The sequence below is a fragment of the Phaseolus vulgaris genome, chromosome 5 (assembly GCF_000499845.2).
Source record: "Phaseolus vulgaris cultivar G19833 chromosome 5, P. vulgaris v2.0, whole genome shotgun sequence".
Taxonomy (NCBI): Eukaryota; Viridiplantae; Streptophyta; class Magnoliopsida; order Fabales; family Fabaceae; genus Phaseolus; species Phaseolus vulgaris.
In genome coordinates, this window is record NC_023755.2 from 20,694,548 (window position 1) to 20,711,884 (window position 17,337).

At 38.7% G+C, this 17,337-nt stretch overlaps 2 protein-coding genes across 2 annotated transcripts; one reads left to right on the forward strand and one right to left on the reverse strand.

Moving 5' to 3' along the window:
* Nucleotides 1–264: 264 nt before the first annotated feature.
* On the forward strand, nucleotides 265–1,468 carry LOC137835273 (uncharacterized). The gene has a single exon (XM_068643705.1). It carries the CDS (start codon nucleotides 874–876, stop codon nucleotides 1,306–1,308), a length of 435 nt encoding a protein of 144 aa, XP_068499806.1. The 5' UTR covers nucleotides 265–873; the 3' UTR covers nucleotides 1,309–1,468.
* A 7,879-nt stretch (nucleotides 1,469–9,347) lies between these two features.
* On the reverse strand, nucleotides 9,348–9,980 carry LOC137834111 (uncharacterized). Its single transcript, XM_068642174.1, has 2 exons — nucleotides 9,669–9,980; nucleotides 9,348–9,575 (listed from the first exon to the last, which is right to left on the reverse strand). The coding sequence occupies exons 1-2, from the start codon at nucleotides 9,978–9,980 to the stop codon at nucleotides 9,348–9,350; spliced, it is 540 nt and encodes a 179-aa protein (XP_068498275.1).
* Between the last annotated feature and the right edge of the window lie 7,357 nt (nucleotides 9,981–17,337).

Sequence of the window (17,337 nt, forward strand, 5' to 3'; positions counted from 1 at the left end):
TTTATCTTTCTCCGACACGTCTTTCATTTTTATTTCTCCCAATTATAAAAGATATAAAAATGTATAGGAGTAGAATTTCTACACACGGCCACACACACAATAAAACAAAAGAAGATAATTAGAATTCGTGTGGCAGATCATAGATTTCTGGCATACTTATCCCTAAGATTAAATAAGCACAAAATTATGAATGATGTCTACACATGAAAGCCCCTTTAGTATTTTGACAAATATACAAAATGTGGCCTACAAGTTTGAAAAGGCCAAATATAACGACAAGATTTTCTGAATAATCTCATGTAGACCCATTTCTATGACCCACCAAGCATTCGATTAATTGCTTAGTGGAACAAACAAGAAAGGAGGCTACCAGAAAATCATGGCAATATCTGCATGAAATATGGATCCAATTTATGAGGCCTTTATGGTAACATAACAATCAACTTTGGTTCATCCAGATCTTTGTATACTCAATTCCTCTATTCCTCTCTCCTTCTCTATGTAAGTCCTCTCAGCCTTTACACTGAAGATGAACACACTTTATGTTCCAAATTGAACTTGGTTAGTTGAAATCTGTCAACAAATTGTGATCAAGGTGAACTTCAGCTTCCTTTTGATACTATGTCTGAAAAGTTGAGTGGACTAAGCCGTGATCTATTGTATCTTCTGGTTTGTTATGGTTGAAATTCTAAAGGGTGATTCCATAAAAGTTAGCATGCTTCAAACTGGAATCAGGTTTGGTTCTATTGTTGTTATTACTATTACTATAGTTGTGGTAAGTGAAGTAACTAGAGCTTGAAGTTTCAACTGCCTTTACTGGGGAAGAAGCTGAATTGAGTGTGAAAAAAAGTAAGGTTTTTGGAATTTGGAGCAATGGGTTCTTCTTGCTTTTTCCTAATATGTGTTCTGCATTCTGCAATAGCTTTGACTTGTGGGGCCCTGATGGTGTTTTACTCCAAAGAGATTTGTGTGCTGGGGCATGGACCAAAGACTGCAAGCAAGCTTCAAGGGTCAACACCATATGATCAGTTACTGATTCAAACCTCAGATTCCTTCTCTGGCTTGCTGTTGTTCACAATTGGGTTCCTTGTGTTCATGGTAGCATGTGTTAAGGACTGGGAGTTCCAAACTTTCTTTGCCAAAGGGTGCGTGTTTCTTCACATATCTATGGCAGTGTGGAGATTCTACTTTGGGAGGAAGCTTGAAGATCTTGCCCATGACTGGCCTAGACATGCTGTTGGGGACATTGCATTGGCCACCTCCTGGCTCTTCTTTCTTGTGTACTTGTGGAGGGAGAAGTATGATTAATTTGCTGTTGTAAAGTGTAACATCCCAAGAAAAATCTTAGATTTTTGTCTTGTAAGTGTTTGTTGGATTTATCTGTGTGTATGTTTATACTTCCAATGTAAATTTATCCATATTTCACACTCTAAATTAATAGAAAAGCACATAAGTTTAGTTTGATTGACATTTTAACACATTTCAACTAAGCTTAGGTTTAGTGAAAGAAGTTATTCACTCTTTCAGAACATAGTAAATTAAGATTTGGATAAATTTTCATCAATATATGCATATATCTGGACAGTACTTTAAATAAGATTGTCTTTTTGAAAGTAAGATATGCATAAGGAAAACAAAGACATATATATGATGTGAGTTATTCATGTAAACATGTCCATGGAGTTTTTTTTAATGAATAACTAGGATTAATCAGTTGAGAGTAATTATAATGTTAGTGAGAATACCTAAACTACTAATTACAGGAAATTGATGCTTAAAAGATCAAAGAGCATGATTAATTGTCTGCTTGATTCCTGACTATAGTAGTTGTAGAAGAATATTTTGCTATGAACTTGTGTGAGAAGCACATGGTTGTAGAAAGTTATCATGGTTTTACAAAAGGAATCCAAATAATGGGGCATGGCAAGTGGCAACCTCTCCTCCACTCATCTCAAGTCAATATGGCTACTGAGAAAGACAATTTTAAAGATTCCACAACTTGTTTTTGTTTAACTTTTTTTCTCTCTTTATAAAGTATTATGATGATAAACAACTCTTACTCAATGTTGAACCACTTGTGTAAAAGAGAAGGATGCTCATTTCTTTCTCTCAAAACCCAAGCTTCCTTGCAAATATTTGTTTTCTTATATGGGTGTCTGACTCAAAAGTTTATAATTTGCTTACTTATATTTTTAAACGTCAAAAATTGATTTTAGTTCTGCTATTTTTGTATGATTCCAATTATTTTAATATTTTAATATTTTAGAATTTTGATATACTAGATAATCTAAAGTTTAATATTTAACAAAAATACTATCACATTAGCCATTTATATTTACGTGATACTTTTCCATACTCCTATTTTTCTTTCTGGTTGATCAGCCAAATGAAAGAGAAGACAGTTGCACACTCCTTTTTTCCTCTTCTTTTCTTGCATTTCTAAATTCTTGTGGTTAATTAATACCATAATTTTTTTAATATCTTTTATTGCTTTAGTTTTTTTTTACTTGATCAATAAATTATTTCTACACTTAAAGTGCAAGTAGAGTCTCTTTTCCAGTGTTACTGAAACTTTGGTTACTAGTTTTTCTGCAAATGTTATATATGGTTACTAAAGAATAGAAAGCATATTATAATTCCGACCACTTATCAATGTATTTGCGTTTTAATTACAATATTTTATTTTAATGTGAATTTTATTTTAATTCGGTCTATTTATTATATCGTAATAATATAATTATATATATATATATTCATTATGCACTTGTTATAATGAAAAATTGGTTTTGTAGAATAATATAAAATAAAAAAAAAATATTTTTATACGAAAAAAAAAATACATAAACATGTTTCTTAGAAAAACAAATTATTTTTTAGAGTAAAGTAAAAGTTAGGAAATAAATAAACAATAAAAATTAAAAGTTAACAATAAAAAATTAAACAATGAGTTCGCATCACTTATTAGTATACCAATGTCCTTAGTTCATCATTCTTATGGCAATTCACAACCCACGATCATTATAGATATATTTTATTCCCGAATGGAGTTGGAACAAAGAGAATTATTGGGACTCCTTCTCGGTCGGTCGGTCAACTTTCCCTTCTTCTCCAAACGAATTTCATGCTCTCCTTTCGTCTCTCTACCTCTCGGTCTCTGCAAAATTCAGGCTTAGATGGTACCTGCAAAAGACACTCCGACGTTCAAGTAAGAATTTAGTATTCGGCACTCGGTACCCTTAACATTGTATATTGATGTATCTGATTCTTGAAATTTGTGTCTATTTATATGATTATCATGAGTTTTTTTCTTATTAGGCTAGATTAGGGAGTTTGGTCATGTTTAGAAGTGCATTACCTAGCTCTTGATCGCTGATCTTTGTAGTGTCGGTCGGGTTGGACCAAGTGCCGAATCATAGGCTCGGTCGTGTGGGTCCTACCAATACATATTTTTTTTCTTCTAATTCACACATCATTGGTTATTGGCCTCTGTCACCATTGGACAATTAATATTATCTACAACAATTTTTCTCCAACAATTACTCTCATGGGAATAAAACTTATAACTTTGATTGTGATATTTGTTCTCGCCAATTGACTTTCACGTCAGTTGACTTGAGTGGAAAGCTCTGCTCTTAACCTGTCTCCTCTAGATTCTATTATGTGTCTTCTCGTAGTACTGGAACGTGGCTTTGTTGGGACAGAGGGGGCTCTACTTGTTGATCACACTCCAACGATCAAGTCAGTGAGAGTTTACGGAAATAAGATAAGTATTCAGTTTTAGTTTAGTATTCAGAAACATCGTACCTCCACCTGGGGTCTCAAGCCCCTTTTATAGCTTATTCGTTTAACAACTTTCACCCACGAGAATCTAATCTCAACCGAAAGCATACGTAACAGAAAAACATTTTGTTCATGGGAACCTTCACTCACGGTGCTACAATAGAAGAGAATCTCATGCACTTTTATTCTCGGGTGCTTTACAACTTTATCTTTTCAAGTAACAACTTTATGCATATGTTATTCAGTTAACAACTACCAATATATTGACATATATTTTATTCTAACCACTAAATGAATATATTTATATATATATTTAACTAACAACCAATATATGACAAAACTTATTATTTTAATTATTCTCCATTGGGCTTACCAATATAACTGGGCCAAACTCATGACCCACCCTTTGGACCCAATAACCGAGTTGATCTACCCACATGCCTAGACCGAGGTCCTGAGATCCCAAGCACTCATGCCCGGTACACAAGCTCCTCAGGCTCGAGCTGAGCTTAGCTAAGCGCAGAGCTTTGGCAGTTGACCTGACGGTTTCTCACGAGTAGGTGTGGCGGTGCACAAAGCATTTCTGAGGTGACATCTCACCACACTCAATCCCAAGTGTACATGTGTCACCTCCATCAACGGAGGGAAAGCATTGCCGTTTGACATTCCCAACGTTCGAAAACTTACTATCATTTTAGTGTTTCATTCCATAAAAATTACTAAAACCCTCTCCTCATGTCTTCTTCCTTATGCTATCTTTCACTCTTCAGAAAACTCTTTGCACTCTCAAAACTTCTTTCCAGAGCTTTCCTCTTCCTCTTGCTCCATCAAGATCTTCTACGGCAAAGAAAACTTTTTCTCATCCACTCATCATAACATGTATTTCCTCTTTACCATTCTCCATCATCAAGCATTCAACTCGTCGATTATGCTTCCTGAGCTCATCTTCGAGCATTCATATTGTTAATCATATTGCTTGAGCTGAGAATTTCCCTGATTCACTGCTTTCTGCTGATCATTATTGCTGATTGCATTCCATGAATTTAAAATGTGCTTTCATCTGTGTTCTTGATTTGCTCATACTACCTGGTCTGAATGATGTTTGTATTTGTTTATGTTTGTGTTTTAGATATAATATGCAAATGGATTACAAAGCCTCGTATCCCTAGGCACCCCAAAACCTTTTAGAGGAAACATCTTCGTATACCTCGCATGAACTTATCGTAACCCTTAAGAAAGAGTGGTTGTCATTGATGATAGGTTGAACATAGTTCCGTGTAGGGAGGATGAGCCAATATGCGATGATGAATCCTCAGACCCTAAGGGTGCATTTTGTTTCTTCTACATAACCGTTTTCAAAAAAGTTCTTTTATGCCTTCCCTTAACCAGTTTTGAAAAAGAGTTGTTGACCGAGCTAAATGTGGCTCCTGCCCAGCTACACCCAAATAGCTGGGCATTTATTTGTGCCTTCTCCATTCATTGTTCCCAGCTCGACGTTTCGCCAATTGTGGAAGTTTTTCTCTACTTTTTTGAGGCCAAACGCTTGGGCTGCCAATTATGGGTATCTTTCAATGGTGTGTCTGGAAGGGCTTTGTTCACCCTTTTCCCATCTTCATATTAAAACTTCAAAGGTATATTTCTAAAATTTCGATGTAACAAGAGGAATCCGAACCTTCTGGACGGGTTCCCTTTATATTGGACCAAAGAGCCACGATTCCAGGGTGCTTAGTGCCTGGAAGACCTGCCCCCCTAAGATCAAGAGGTTTGCAAGTTTCTGTCGAGCCTGAAGATTGTCCTTGACACCACCTTCCTCCTAAGCAAAGAGTTCACTCTTGGTGCTCTAAAGGCTTTATACTGGTACTCCCCATTCCCTACCCTTAGTGAAACGAACCTTTGCCTTCAACACTAACCATTAACTTTTTTTTTCTTTGCAGGAAAAATGTTGTCCAAATTCAATAAGAAAGAGTTAGAGGATATTGCTAAGAGGATGAGGGTTTCTGCCATCGTGTCCACACAAAAGCTTAAACTTGCTGTTACCACCATCTAAGCTCCAACTGACGATGAGGAAACCACCTCTGGGCTGGTCTTTACAAGAAAGAGGAAGGCAGTCGCTGCCCTTATCGAGCACTCTTTCTCGGATGGGCGTGCTCCCTCTCACCATGTTGCTCCCTCTGAAGGCCAGACTCTTCCTCGAAATATGATGGTTGTCCGAGAAGGCGAAACAGAGAGCTCGGGAAGAAGAAAGGCTTGTGGCTCACGACGAAGACAACTTGGTTCGTGATGCCATAAGACAACTCGCCCAAGCCCTTGCCACAAGTTGCTTGGTTGCGGACAAAATGAAAGAGAGGAGGGCAGTAGAGGACTTGAAGGCCCAGGAGATCTCTGAGCTCCGCAAAGAGATGAGACTCCTGCAAAGTGAGCTCCAACACACCAAAAATTCACAACAGGAAGTTGAGCGACACTTGGCCGAGACGACCAAGGAGGCTGCTGCAGAAAGGGACAGACTCTTGGCTGAGGTCGATAAGCTCAAAGGAGAGCTGACTCAAAAAGATGAAGAATTTGCCAAAGAGACTGAAGCATGCAAACAAGACACTCCCCAAGTCTACCTTGTAGGATTTGAGGCGGCCATCAAACAAGCTTTAGGACTCCACCTTGAAATTGACTATTCCCAACTTGGCCTGGGGTAAAACTGTGGTCGATGGTCAATTAAGGGATGAGTAGTCTTGCCCTTCATTTGTTTGTAAGCCTCTAAACATTTTGAACAATGCAACGTTTTTTTTATTTGTCAACACTTTTACTCTTTATCGTTTAGTTACCTTGTCATGTATAGATGCTTTGGAAACTTTGCAAATGCATGCCATAATAGACTCCTTCTAGCTTAAGCTAGTGCATGCCTCGTTATTTAACTTAGCAAACTTCGACTAGCCCAAGTATAACAACCACTGCTAACTTATCAATTTAACACTTATGCTAACTCTCTGAGCCCGAAGTGATAAAAATAACAAGAATTCAATGCACAAACTGAGCATGAGAAATCATGGGGTTATCAAAGAACTAACCTTTTGATGAGCTATACCCCACAGCCGCAACGAGCCGATGTTCATTCTCGACGAATATAAGTGCATTTCACAGACTTGGGCAAGGGTTAAATACCTTGACTTCGCCAAGCATTGCTTCGCATAACACATACTCGGATAACCACACCTTTCTAAGCTTGGTTATCTCATCCTATGCTAAGAATGATTCATTAATCTCTTAGGGTATCTAAACTCGAATACTCACTCATACCCCAATTTAACCCCAATTTATCGTAAACATAAGCGAACAATTCCACTGTGCATTACTTAATCATTCCACATAGCGCCTGAACTCGGGTGATCGCTCGCACACTGAGTTAGGTCATCTTACCTGATGATAGATAATCACTTCACACACAGGGCGCCTTCTTGGATCATTTTACCGAGACAGGTCATCTTATTTGTCAATAGTCAATCAATCTACACACAGGGTGCCTACTCGGATAACCCTACCAAGACAGGTCGTCTTACCTAAGAATATATAATCAATTTACACACAGGGCGCCTACTCATATCATTTTATCGAGACAGGTAGTCTTATCTGTCAATATGTAATCAATTTACACACAAAGCGCTTACTTGGATAATCTTACCAAGACAGATCGTCCTACCATGTGCTAACTCTAAACAAATAAACAAAACTAATGCATCATCTTTCAAGAACAAACTTATCATTAGATGACCTCATTAAAAAACATCTTCAAGGGAAAAAGAGTGTCATCCTCATCATCACATTGTTCAAAAGAAAGCATTAAACCAAAATATCTTAGCTGAAATAAAACTTGAGATTTGTTGTGTTCCACGTTCGAGGAATGGCTCCCCCCTCTAGGGTTTCTAGCCTGTACGCCTCCTTCCCAAGCACCTCGACTACACAAAATGGGCCAGTCCACTTCAGAGATAACTTGTTCTCTAACTAGTAGGGGTGGGCCTTTCGCATCACCAAGCTGACAACCTGGAACTGCCGAGGTTTCCTCTTGGACTTTTTCCTAAACTCCACCCTTCTCTTTTGAGCCTCCGAGTTAATGCAGGTATGTTCCTATACTTCGTCTAGCAAATCCAAGTTCACCTTCCTTCCTTCGTTAGACTCTTCAATAATGAAGGTCTGGAATTGAAGAGAGTTTTCTTGAATCTCTACTGGTATCATGGCATTTATCCCATATACCAAACTAAAAGGTGTCTCCTTGGTTGTTGACTGAGGTGTGGTGTGATAAGCCCACAAAATCCGAGGAACTTCTTCTGACCAAATTCCTTTGGCCTTCTCTAACTTCCTCTTCAACCCTCTCAGCAAGACTCTATTGGCTGACTGAACCTGGCCATTTGTTTGAGGATGTTCTACTGAGGCGAATATCTGCTTTATGCCAAGCTCCAAGCATAACTTACACAATTGTTGACTAGCGAATTGGGCTCCGTTGTCAAACACTAGGTGTTTAGGAATCCAAAAACGGCATACAGTATTCTTGCACACAAAATGCTGCACCTTGTGAGTAGTTATTTGTGTGACTGGCTCGGCTTCAATCCACTTGGTGAAGTATTCGATGGCCACTAAGAGACACTTCATTTGACGTATCGCCACAGGGAAAGGACTTAAGATGTCTATTCCCCAAGTATGGAAAGACCATAGGCTATAAATTGACCGCAACTCCTCAGTTGGTGCGTGATGCCAATCAGCATGCTTCTGACACTACTCACATCGTTGTGCATGCTTCACGCAATCCTTCTTTATAGTCGGCCAATAATACCCAGCTCGGACGACCTTCAACGAAAGAGCCCTTCCTCTGATATGGCTTCCACAAATGCCTTCGTGAAGCTCTTCCATGATACGGGTGCACTGATCCCTGCTTACGCAATTGAGGATTGGGTGGGTATAACCATGACAAAACAACTTACCATTTATCAAGGTATACTTCCCCGCATTCCTCTTAACTTATTTGGCCTCTGTAGGTTCTGCAGGAAGCATCCAATCAGCTAGGTAACGTTGGTAAGGGGTTATCCACATCTCTATAGTGTCGACCTGCAACCTTTAAGGTCTCCTGAGTCAACGACCGATGCTTTCTTCCCTTTCCTAGGCCTACCCCCAAGATCTCTACGTGACTGATCTCGGCTGGTCCCCCTTCAGCGGTCTTTAGTGACTTCAAGGTCTCCTGAATGACTGACCTCTGTCAACCTCCCTTCCCTGAGCTTGCCAGTTTGGACAACAGGTCTACTCGGGAGTTCTTCTCTCTAAGGGCATGAATGAGCTCAAACATAGAGAAAGTTGCTTTCATAAGCATGACATACCTGAGATATGAGGCTAACTGTGGATCCTTGGCCTAGTACTTACCCGTGACTTGCCCAGTAACAAGCAATGAGTCACTCTTCACAAACAAATTCCGAGCACCCAACTCCTTGGTTGGCAACATCCCTGCTACAAGGCTTCATACTCAGCTTGGTTGTTGTTGGCTTTGATAGTGAACCTCAAGGCTTGCTCGATTAACAACCCACTTGGCCCTTCTAAAGTGACCCTAATCCACTCCCCTGTTGATTGGAGGATCCATCCACCGAAAGGACCCACTGGAAGTCATTGGGATCAGGTTGGGGACCTTTAGATGAAAGCTCTACCGTGAAGTCAACATACACATGCCCCTTAATTGGCCCTCGAGGCTCATACTGTATTTCAAACTCTGACAATTCAACTGCCCAGCGGACCATCCGACCTGCCATGTCGGGCTTTTGGAGGACCTTGCGAATGGGCAGGTTAGTCATCACAATCACGGTGAAGCTCTAAAAATGGTGGCGAAGTCGCCAAGCTGTGAATACCATACTTAAGGAAACCTTCTCAATGGCCTTGTACCATGTCTCTGGTCCATGCAACACCTTACTCACAAAGTAGATCGGCTTCTGGACCTTATTTTGATCTTGCACAATGACCAAGTTGATCGCTCGATCTGTGATCACAAAATAAAGACGAATGGGGGTACCTGGAAGCGGCTTACCAAGAATAGGGAGACTGGCCAAGTACTCTTTCAACTTGGTGAAGGATTTTTCACACTCAGTCCACACAAACCGATTGTTCTTCTTGAGGCATTGGAAGTATGGGTACCCCGCATCTCCACCGACTAACAAGAAACGAGACAGGGCTGCCATGCGTTCAGTTAGCTATTGGGCCTCCTTCACGTTGGTAGGGCTCCTCATTCCCATGATGGCAACACATTTGTCGGGGCTCGCCTTTATACCCCTTTCAATCAGCAAGAACCCCAGGAACTTCCCTGCTTCTACCCCAAACATACACTTCTTTGGATTTAGCTTCAAGTTATACTTAGCTAATGTTGTGAATAACTCCTCTATGTCCGCAACGTGCTGGTTTTTCTCTTCTGATGTGACGACCATGTCGTCCACATATGCTTGCATGTTTTGTCCAAGCATTGGGGCAAGGATACTGTCTAACAACCTCTGGTAGGTTGGGCCAGCATTCTTAAGGCCAAAGGGCATGACCTTGTAACAGTAGCTTCATACTCAACCATAAAGGAAGTCTTCCTCTCATCCCTTAGGTGCATACGAATTTCGTTATTCCTCGAGAATGCGTCTAGGAAGCTCAACAACTGATAACCCGAGGGTTTGTCCACCAAGGAGTCTATAGTTGGAAGCGGATAGGAATCCTTGGGACAAGTCTTGTTCAGGTTAGTGAAGTTGACGCACATCCTCCACTTCCCGTTGGCCTTCTATACCAACACATCATTTGCCAACCACTTAGGGTATTGGATTTCCCTTATGTGATAAGCCTTCATGAGCTTTTGATTCTCTTCTCTATTGATGAGGCACTTATCCTCATTGAACTTTCTCCTCCTCTAAACCACTAGCCTCACCTTTTCATCCATAGTAAGCCTATGGCATAAAAAGTCTGGGTCTATCCCGGGCATGTCCACGGATGACCACGCGAAAGCATCCATGTGTCTTGATATGACCTCAACTATCTTATCGTACAACTCTTTGCATATCCTCATTGATATTTGCTTTATCTCACTGCTAGCAGGCCAGACATCATGTTAGCAGTTTGTTTCTGTGCTAGATTTCAATCCAATCCAAAAGAATCCCACTTCAAAGCTGCAAAACGAATTCTGAAATATCACAAGGGCACAACCATTGTTGGTTTATGGTATCTGATACGACCCAAATCCATAAGAAGATGACCATGGATGCCAACCTTGAAGGGTCATATCAACAAGCAAAAAAGATGCCATCAATAGGAGGAATGGTCAATGACCAAAACACTTGAAGTTCTTCCTATTAGTATTCTTAACATTGAAGCCCAAGCCTAACAAAAGCCCAAACCCAAACTGAGGCCCAAGCCAACACATGATTTCATCATCTATCATGCCTCAGAAGATTACTAAAGAGCAAGGGCACAAGCAATAGTAGATGAGCATCAATTGGTGTCTCTTTTTGTAAATTCTTTAGAGTAGATTTAAAAAGAACATAAAAGGGAGGTGTGGATAGGAGTTTAGGGCTTATGAGAAGAAGAAACAAAGTCACACCTTCCATGTGACATGTTTTTAGACACCATTTTCAAATAATTTTCATTTGAATTTTCTCACCTAAATTTCAGCCCTCTCACACTATAAATAGAGGTGTCTGGCTCATGTAAAATAACATTGAATTTGAAGTAAAGTTACTATACACAATTTGTGTGAGAGTAGTGAGAATTGTTCTCTTAACCTAGTCTTATCTTGTGAGTAATTTGGGAGTTCTCAAGTGGCGGCAACCTCACTTATCTTGGAGTCTATTCATCTTCCAAGTGGCGTGAACCTATTCCTTTGCTTTAACCTTATAAGTTTCCCTATCATTCATCTTCTAATTCCATTTCCATTCCATATCAAATTCTAAACATGTCTTGTTCATTTGTTCTTGTTTTCAATCGGTAGAATGATGTTGTTTCTTGATTCTAATCAGTTGAATTTGTTTGTATGATGTTTTCAATCAGTTCATTGTCTTTAGATTGTGTTTTTATTCGGTTCATATTAATTATCTTGTGTTCTTAATTCCGCACCATCATTTGTCATTCATAATCACCTATACTTGTGTTTTTCCTTTGATCTTTGGAAATGAACCTTCACATCTACTTAACACTTGTTAAGCTAATGTCTAGTGGGGATTTTCCTTAGATTTCTCACCTTAATTGCTTAAGAATTCAGATCCTAATTCTAAAATGTGTCACCTAATGAATCAACCTAAAATCAACTCACATCAGTATCCCTCTTACTCTCCTATTCATTTGGTTGGCTATTCTGATTCTGATTTTGCATGGTGTAAGCTAGATAGAAAAAGAACAAGTGGGACTTGTCATCTTCTTCGTTAAAGTCTCATATCTTGGCATAACAAGAAGCAAGCTTGTGTGGCACTTTTCACAGCAGAAGCTGAATATATAGCTGCTGGTAGCTGATGTGCTCAAATTCTTTGGATCAAACAACAACTAGAGGACTTTGGATTGAAGGTCAACAAGGTGTGATATGATTCCAATAGCACAATATGAATGATTCTTGACATTCTTAGGAATCATCTTGAGTTGGATATGAGATAGGCACTTTAAGATAGAATTGGATCAAGGTTCTATAATCAAGAACTCACCAAAACTAGTACCAAAACCCAAACTCATATGGAAGTTCCATGTATTGTTAAATTGAACTGAACAAATGGAGTGAAAGAGCAAAGGTACCGAAAAAAATGCTTAAGAACATAAATGCACCGAACAAACAAGCTAGAAAATGAAGAAGAAGCAAAGATGAACGAAAGAAACAAAAAGACCGAAGCAAAACAACAAGGAATTGAAAAGTGCCGAACAGAAAAAGCTAAGAAGCAAGCTAAGACATGAATATAACAAGAGAAGGAAGGAAGGAGAAGAGAAAGCTCATGAAGATGGAGGAATGGTTGGATGATCACGCCACTTAGAGGATGGTGACTCCAAGATGAGTGTGCAAGCCGCCACTTGAGGTAACCACGGGACTCTCAAGATAAGACTAGTGAGGAAGGCACAAAGCTCTCCAATGCTCTCTCAAAAATTGAGTATAGTTTCTCTAATCAAAATTCAAATCTGAATTGTACAAGCTAAGCACCTTTATTTATAGCCTAGAGGTGTTGAAAAATAGGTGGGAAATTTCAAATAAAACTCATTTGAAATTCCCACCAAAAACAAGTCACATGGAAGGTGTGACATTTTTCTACTATGACACCTCCTAAAAACTACACCTACACCACTCTCCTAAGTCACATGGACAATGTGACTTTATTTTACATTTTCACACTCCTTTATTTAATAACCACACCTCCTAAAACTATACAAGAGTATTTCAAAGCTTGGCCTTGCCCCTCATGGGATGGACTTGGGCTCTTTGGGCTTGGGCTTGGGCTTTGGGCTTGGGACTCATCTTTATTTTATGTCTTCTTTTAATTTTGAGAAGACTAGAAGGAAGAACTTCAAATGTGAGGGTGGATGTCCTCTTCCTCCATTAATAAAAGCCTCCTTTATTTGATTCTCATCAAGGTGCCTTTGCTTTGTGATAACATAAGTGCTAATAATCACACAAAAAATCAGATTCAGCATCAAAGACAAAGCACATTGAGATTTGCCACCATTTTATAAGAGATGATGTGAGCAATGGGGATTGTGAAGTTCAGTTTATTGAAACTTGAAGACAACTTGCAGATATATTCACCAAGCCACTGCCTAAGGACAAATTTTTCTTCATAAGACATGAGTTGGATATTCTTGATTCTCAAATTCTTTCTTAATTTTGTTCTTCTCTCTTGTCTTACTCGATTTGTGAAGACAAATAGGGGGAGAATTATCTGGTTTCAGTGTTGAATTGCTGCTACTTATCTGTTTTTTTTTATCTAGTTTAAATCTAGTTTATAGTTGTTGTTGTTTTGCTCTGATTTTGCACCTATTTCACTAGTTTTTGACACTGATTTTTGTGGTTTTCTTGCTGGAAATCATATGTTGAAAAGTTGTTCAATGGTGCTGTGTAAACTTATGTATTATTGCTATCTGGTACATGCACAATTGTTGTTTTGCAGGTGCTTTCAAATTCAATCGAACAACACAATCAAACCAGAGATTTGTCTTCATCAAATAGAAGGAGATTGTTGAACATAGGCTCCAAATCTATGAAGATTGCTTGAAGACTTTGTTGTTGCTTATGCGTGTTGGTTTTGGGTAGTTTGAATTTGTAATCCACTTATACATTTGATCCAAGGTTGTTTGATTTTAATCCTTTTGAAAATATGTGTTTTCAAAGAGAAGTGGAAAATACACCTGTTGAATTGTCGTTTCAACTGGTTGTTTTACACTTACAGGTTTTTGAAAAGGATTTGAAACAACTTGACTTTTGTTGACTTTGTTGTCAAACTAATTCAATTGGTTGTATAAAAAATTCAACTGATTGATTTTTGAATTTCTTAACAGAATTTTGTTAAGTTAGTTTAATCTGTTTTAACTGTTTTAAAACTGATTTGGCTCTTTCATTAAATGATTGGAGTATATATAAGTTGTTTTACGCTACTGGTTGTTATTGATTCGGATTATTGCTTTCAAATCAAGTTTTTCCAAGATTGCTTCAAGCTTTGGATTCTTTCTAAGCATGGAATATGATTGCACTGTATTTCTTCTTTTCATTCATTTTCTTTCTTAACAATTGTATTTCTATAAGAACTATTGGTGTGCAAATTCAGAGGGTGTTTTGAATTTTGTGGTGAAGGTGGTGTGGTGTGGGTTCTTGAAGGGTTCAAGATCACCACTTTGGTGTGTGTGTGTGTTGTAATTAAGGTGTTTTGATTGTTAGTGGAATACTCAGAGGTTTTATGGGGACTGGATAAAGCTCTTGGCTAAGAGTGAACCAATATAAATTTATTGTGTGAATCTTTTTATCCCTTATCTCTTTAAATTTTTTTTTGCTTGAATTTTATAACTGCTGCTATAAACAACCGATTGTTTCACAAAAACAACTGGTTGATTTTTTGTTGTTAAGTGAAAACTATTTTTTTTTAATTCGATTGAACAAATTTCTAATTGATTGATTCTCTTTTACCTTCAGTATACCTTCATTATTTGTGAAATTTCTTTTATATACAATTCACTGCTGCTATAAACAACTGATTGTTTCACAAAAACAACTGGTTGATTTTTTGTTGTTAAGTGAAAACTATTTTTTTTAATTCGATTGAACAAATTTCTAATTGATTGATTCTCTTTTACCTTCAGTATACCTTCATTATTTGTGAATTTTTTTTATATACAATTCACTCCCCCCCCTTTTATTTAAGGCCTACAAATCTAACAGTTAGCTCGGGTAAGGAAGCTTTGTCTCAAACGACAGTCCCTCCCAACAACTTACCAAAAAGGTTTTTAAATACTTCTACATGGTCGGATCTTAAAAAAGAAAATGCAAAGTAAAGAATGCGGTCATAATTCAATTTATTAAAGTGAACAAAGTAAAATATTCGGTCAGAATTCAAACTTACAAAAAAACGCAGAGAAAAAACGTGCATTTGGATTCAACTTATTAAGAGATGTTCGGTCAAAATTCCACTTAGTAAGAGATGAGTACTTGATTACATGAACAAAAGCGTAAAACAAAGATTGATCGAAAGTCAATTCGGTAAAGCCAAATGTATTTCATTAAAAAAAGTGGAACCCACACTCTAAGGGTTACAAAAAGAAATTACAAACAAAGCAAAGTTAAAAAGGGACGAACACCTCTTCAACTTGTTCATCTTCATCTTCCTCCTAGTCGGCATCGTCTTGAGATACCAGTTGGTCGTTGATAACATCCTTTGAGTTGTCAAAACGATCGTCCTCGACCGGGGTACCATGGAAAAAGGCCACCTGATAGATGCCTTGATTAAAGCTTTCTTTGCCTATGTGAAGAAGAAAAGACTAATAGTTAGCCAACTCTTCTTCCACAACTCTTCTTCCCTCCCGTCAACTCTTCTTAAGCATAAGTCATCTCAGTACAATTTTGCTCAAGATCTTTCACCTCCGTTTGCAGGGCAGCATTTTGGGACCGCATGCTGTCAAGTTTGGTCTTGACTCGGCGGGATTCTTCTTCCAAGGCACCCACAACCTCTAGGGTCGCCTTCAGGGAGCTAGTTGACTCGGCCAACTCTGCCTTTAATTTTCCTGTGGCGGCGGCCGTCTCGACAATGACCGACACCATGTCCTCGACAGGCATCGAGATAACAACCTCTTCTTCAGCGGGGGTAAGTGCAACTTGCACACCTAGAGCGATCTTGAGGCTCTCCTCAAGTAATGAAGACGACCCCAAGCCCACACCCGGTGAGGACTGAGGGGCAGATCGATGAGGAGATCGTTCAAGCCTTCCCATTTTTTTATGCTTCCTGGGGGACTCTTCGACATTGGAAGGAGGTACCAAGTCTATCATGGGAGTGGTCGAACCACCACGAACAAGCTCCAATGAGCCTTTATCCCGCGATGAAGTTGCTTTATCATATTAACCACCTCAGGGTTGGTTTAAGTCATTATGCCTACAAACAAATGTCAAATTAAACACGGTCAACAAACCAAGGGAAATACAACAATTTAAATTCTACATACCAGAAAAATCCACCTAGTGGTGGGACGATTGGTACACAAAAAGAATCCTCCGAGTAGGAAGCCTATTTGGGAGTTGATCTGGTACGTGAAATTTTTTTTATCTTGTGAACTCATTGAAGACCTCGACCAAGATTTATAGTGGGTGGGAGATCGAGTCCAATGAAAAGGAAATTTAGGCTTACCACTGGAATCGTAAAAATAAGGTATATTGTTCGGCTCCACAAAGATTTTAAAATATCTACCCTTAAACTTTTTATATAATGAAGTAAAGGGAGTAAAAAGAATGCTACCCGGGAAACTCGATAACGAAAGCCAACCTTCAAGATGAGTCAGACGAGAATTATAGTAAAAAAGAAAATATTGAGGGGACGACCTCAATCAGAATAAATAACAAATAAGCCTAAAGGCTTAAAGAGCCGTCCAAGAATTATGATGGAGTTGAGTCGGAATTACGTTGAGAATCTTAAGGACCTCCATCATGAAATCTTCAAAAGGAAGTGTAATAATATGTAAATCCGTAAAAGGACGAGTATAAACGTAAAAGAAATCTTTGGGACTATTTTCCTGACCATGACAAACACACTTAGAAGGACTAAAACTATCGGCTACAATCGCATCTTGAGAAGAGACGGGTTTTAACATGGATACATTAGAAATAAATTCATCCGCAACAGATGAACCTCAAAAATGGTAATTTGCTCAGTCACATGAGGATCAATCTACTCGTAACAAAAATGATGGGGCGGTCGACTGCTCGACTGAAACTAGCAACATACCTGCTAACCTCACTAGGAATGGTAAGGGTTATTTTTTATGATGTAGAAGAAGAAGGAAAATGTAAGGACTCAGAAGAAGACATGACTAACCTTTAGAAGAAAGTGGAAAACACCTCGCCAC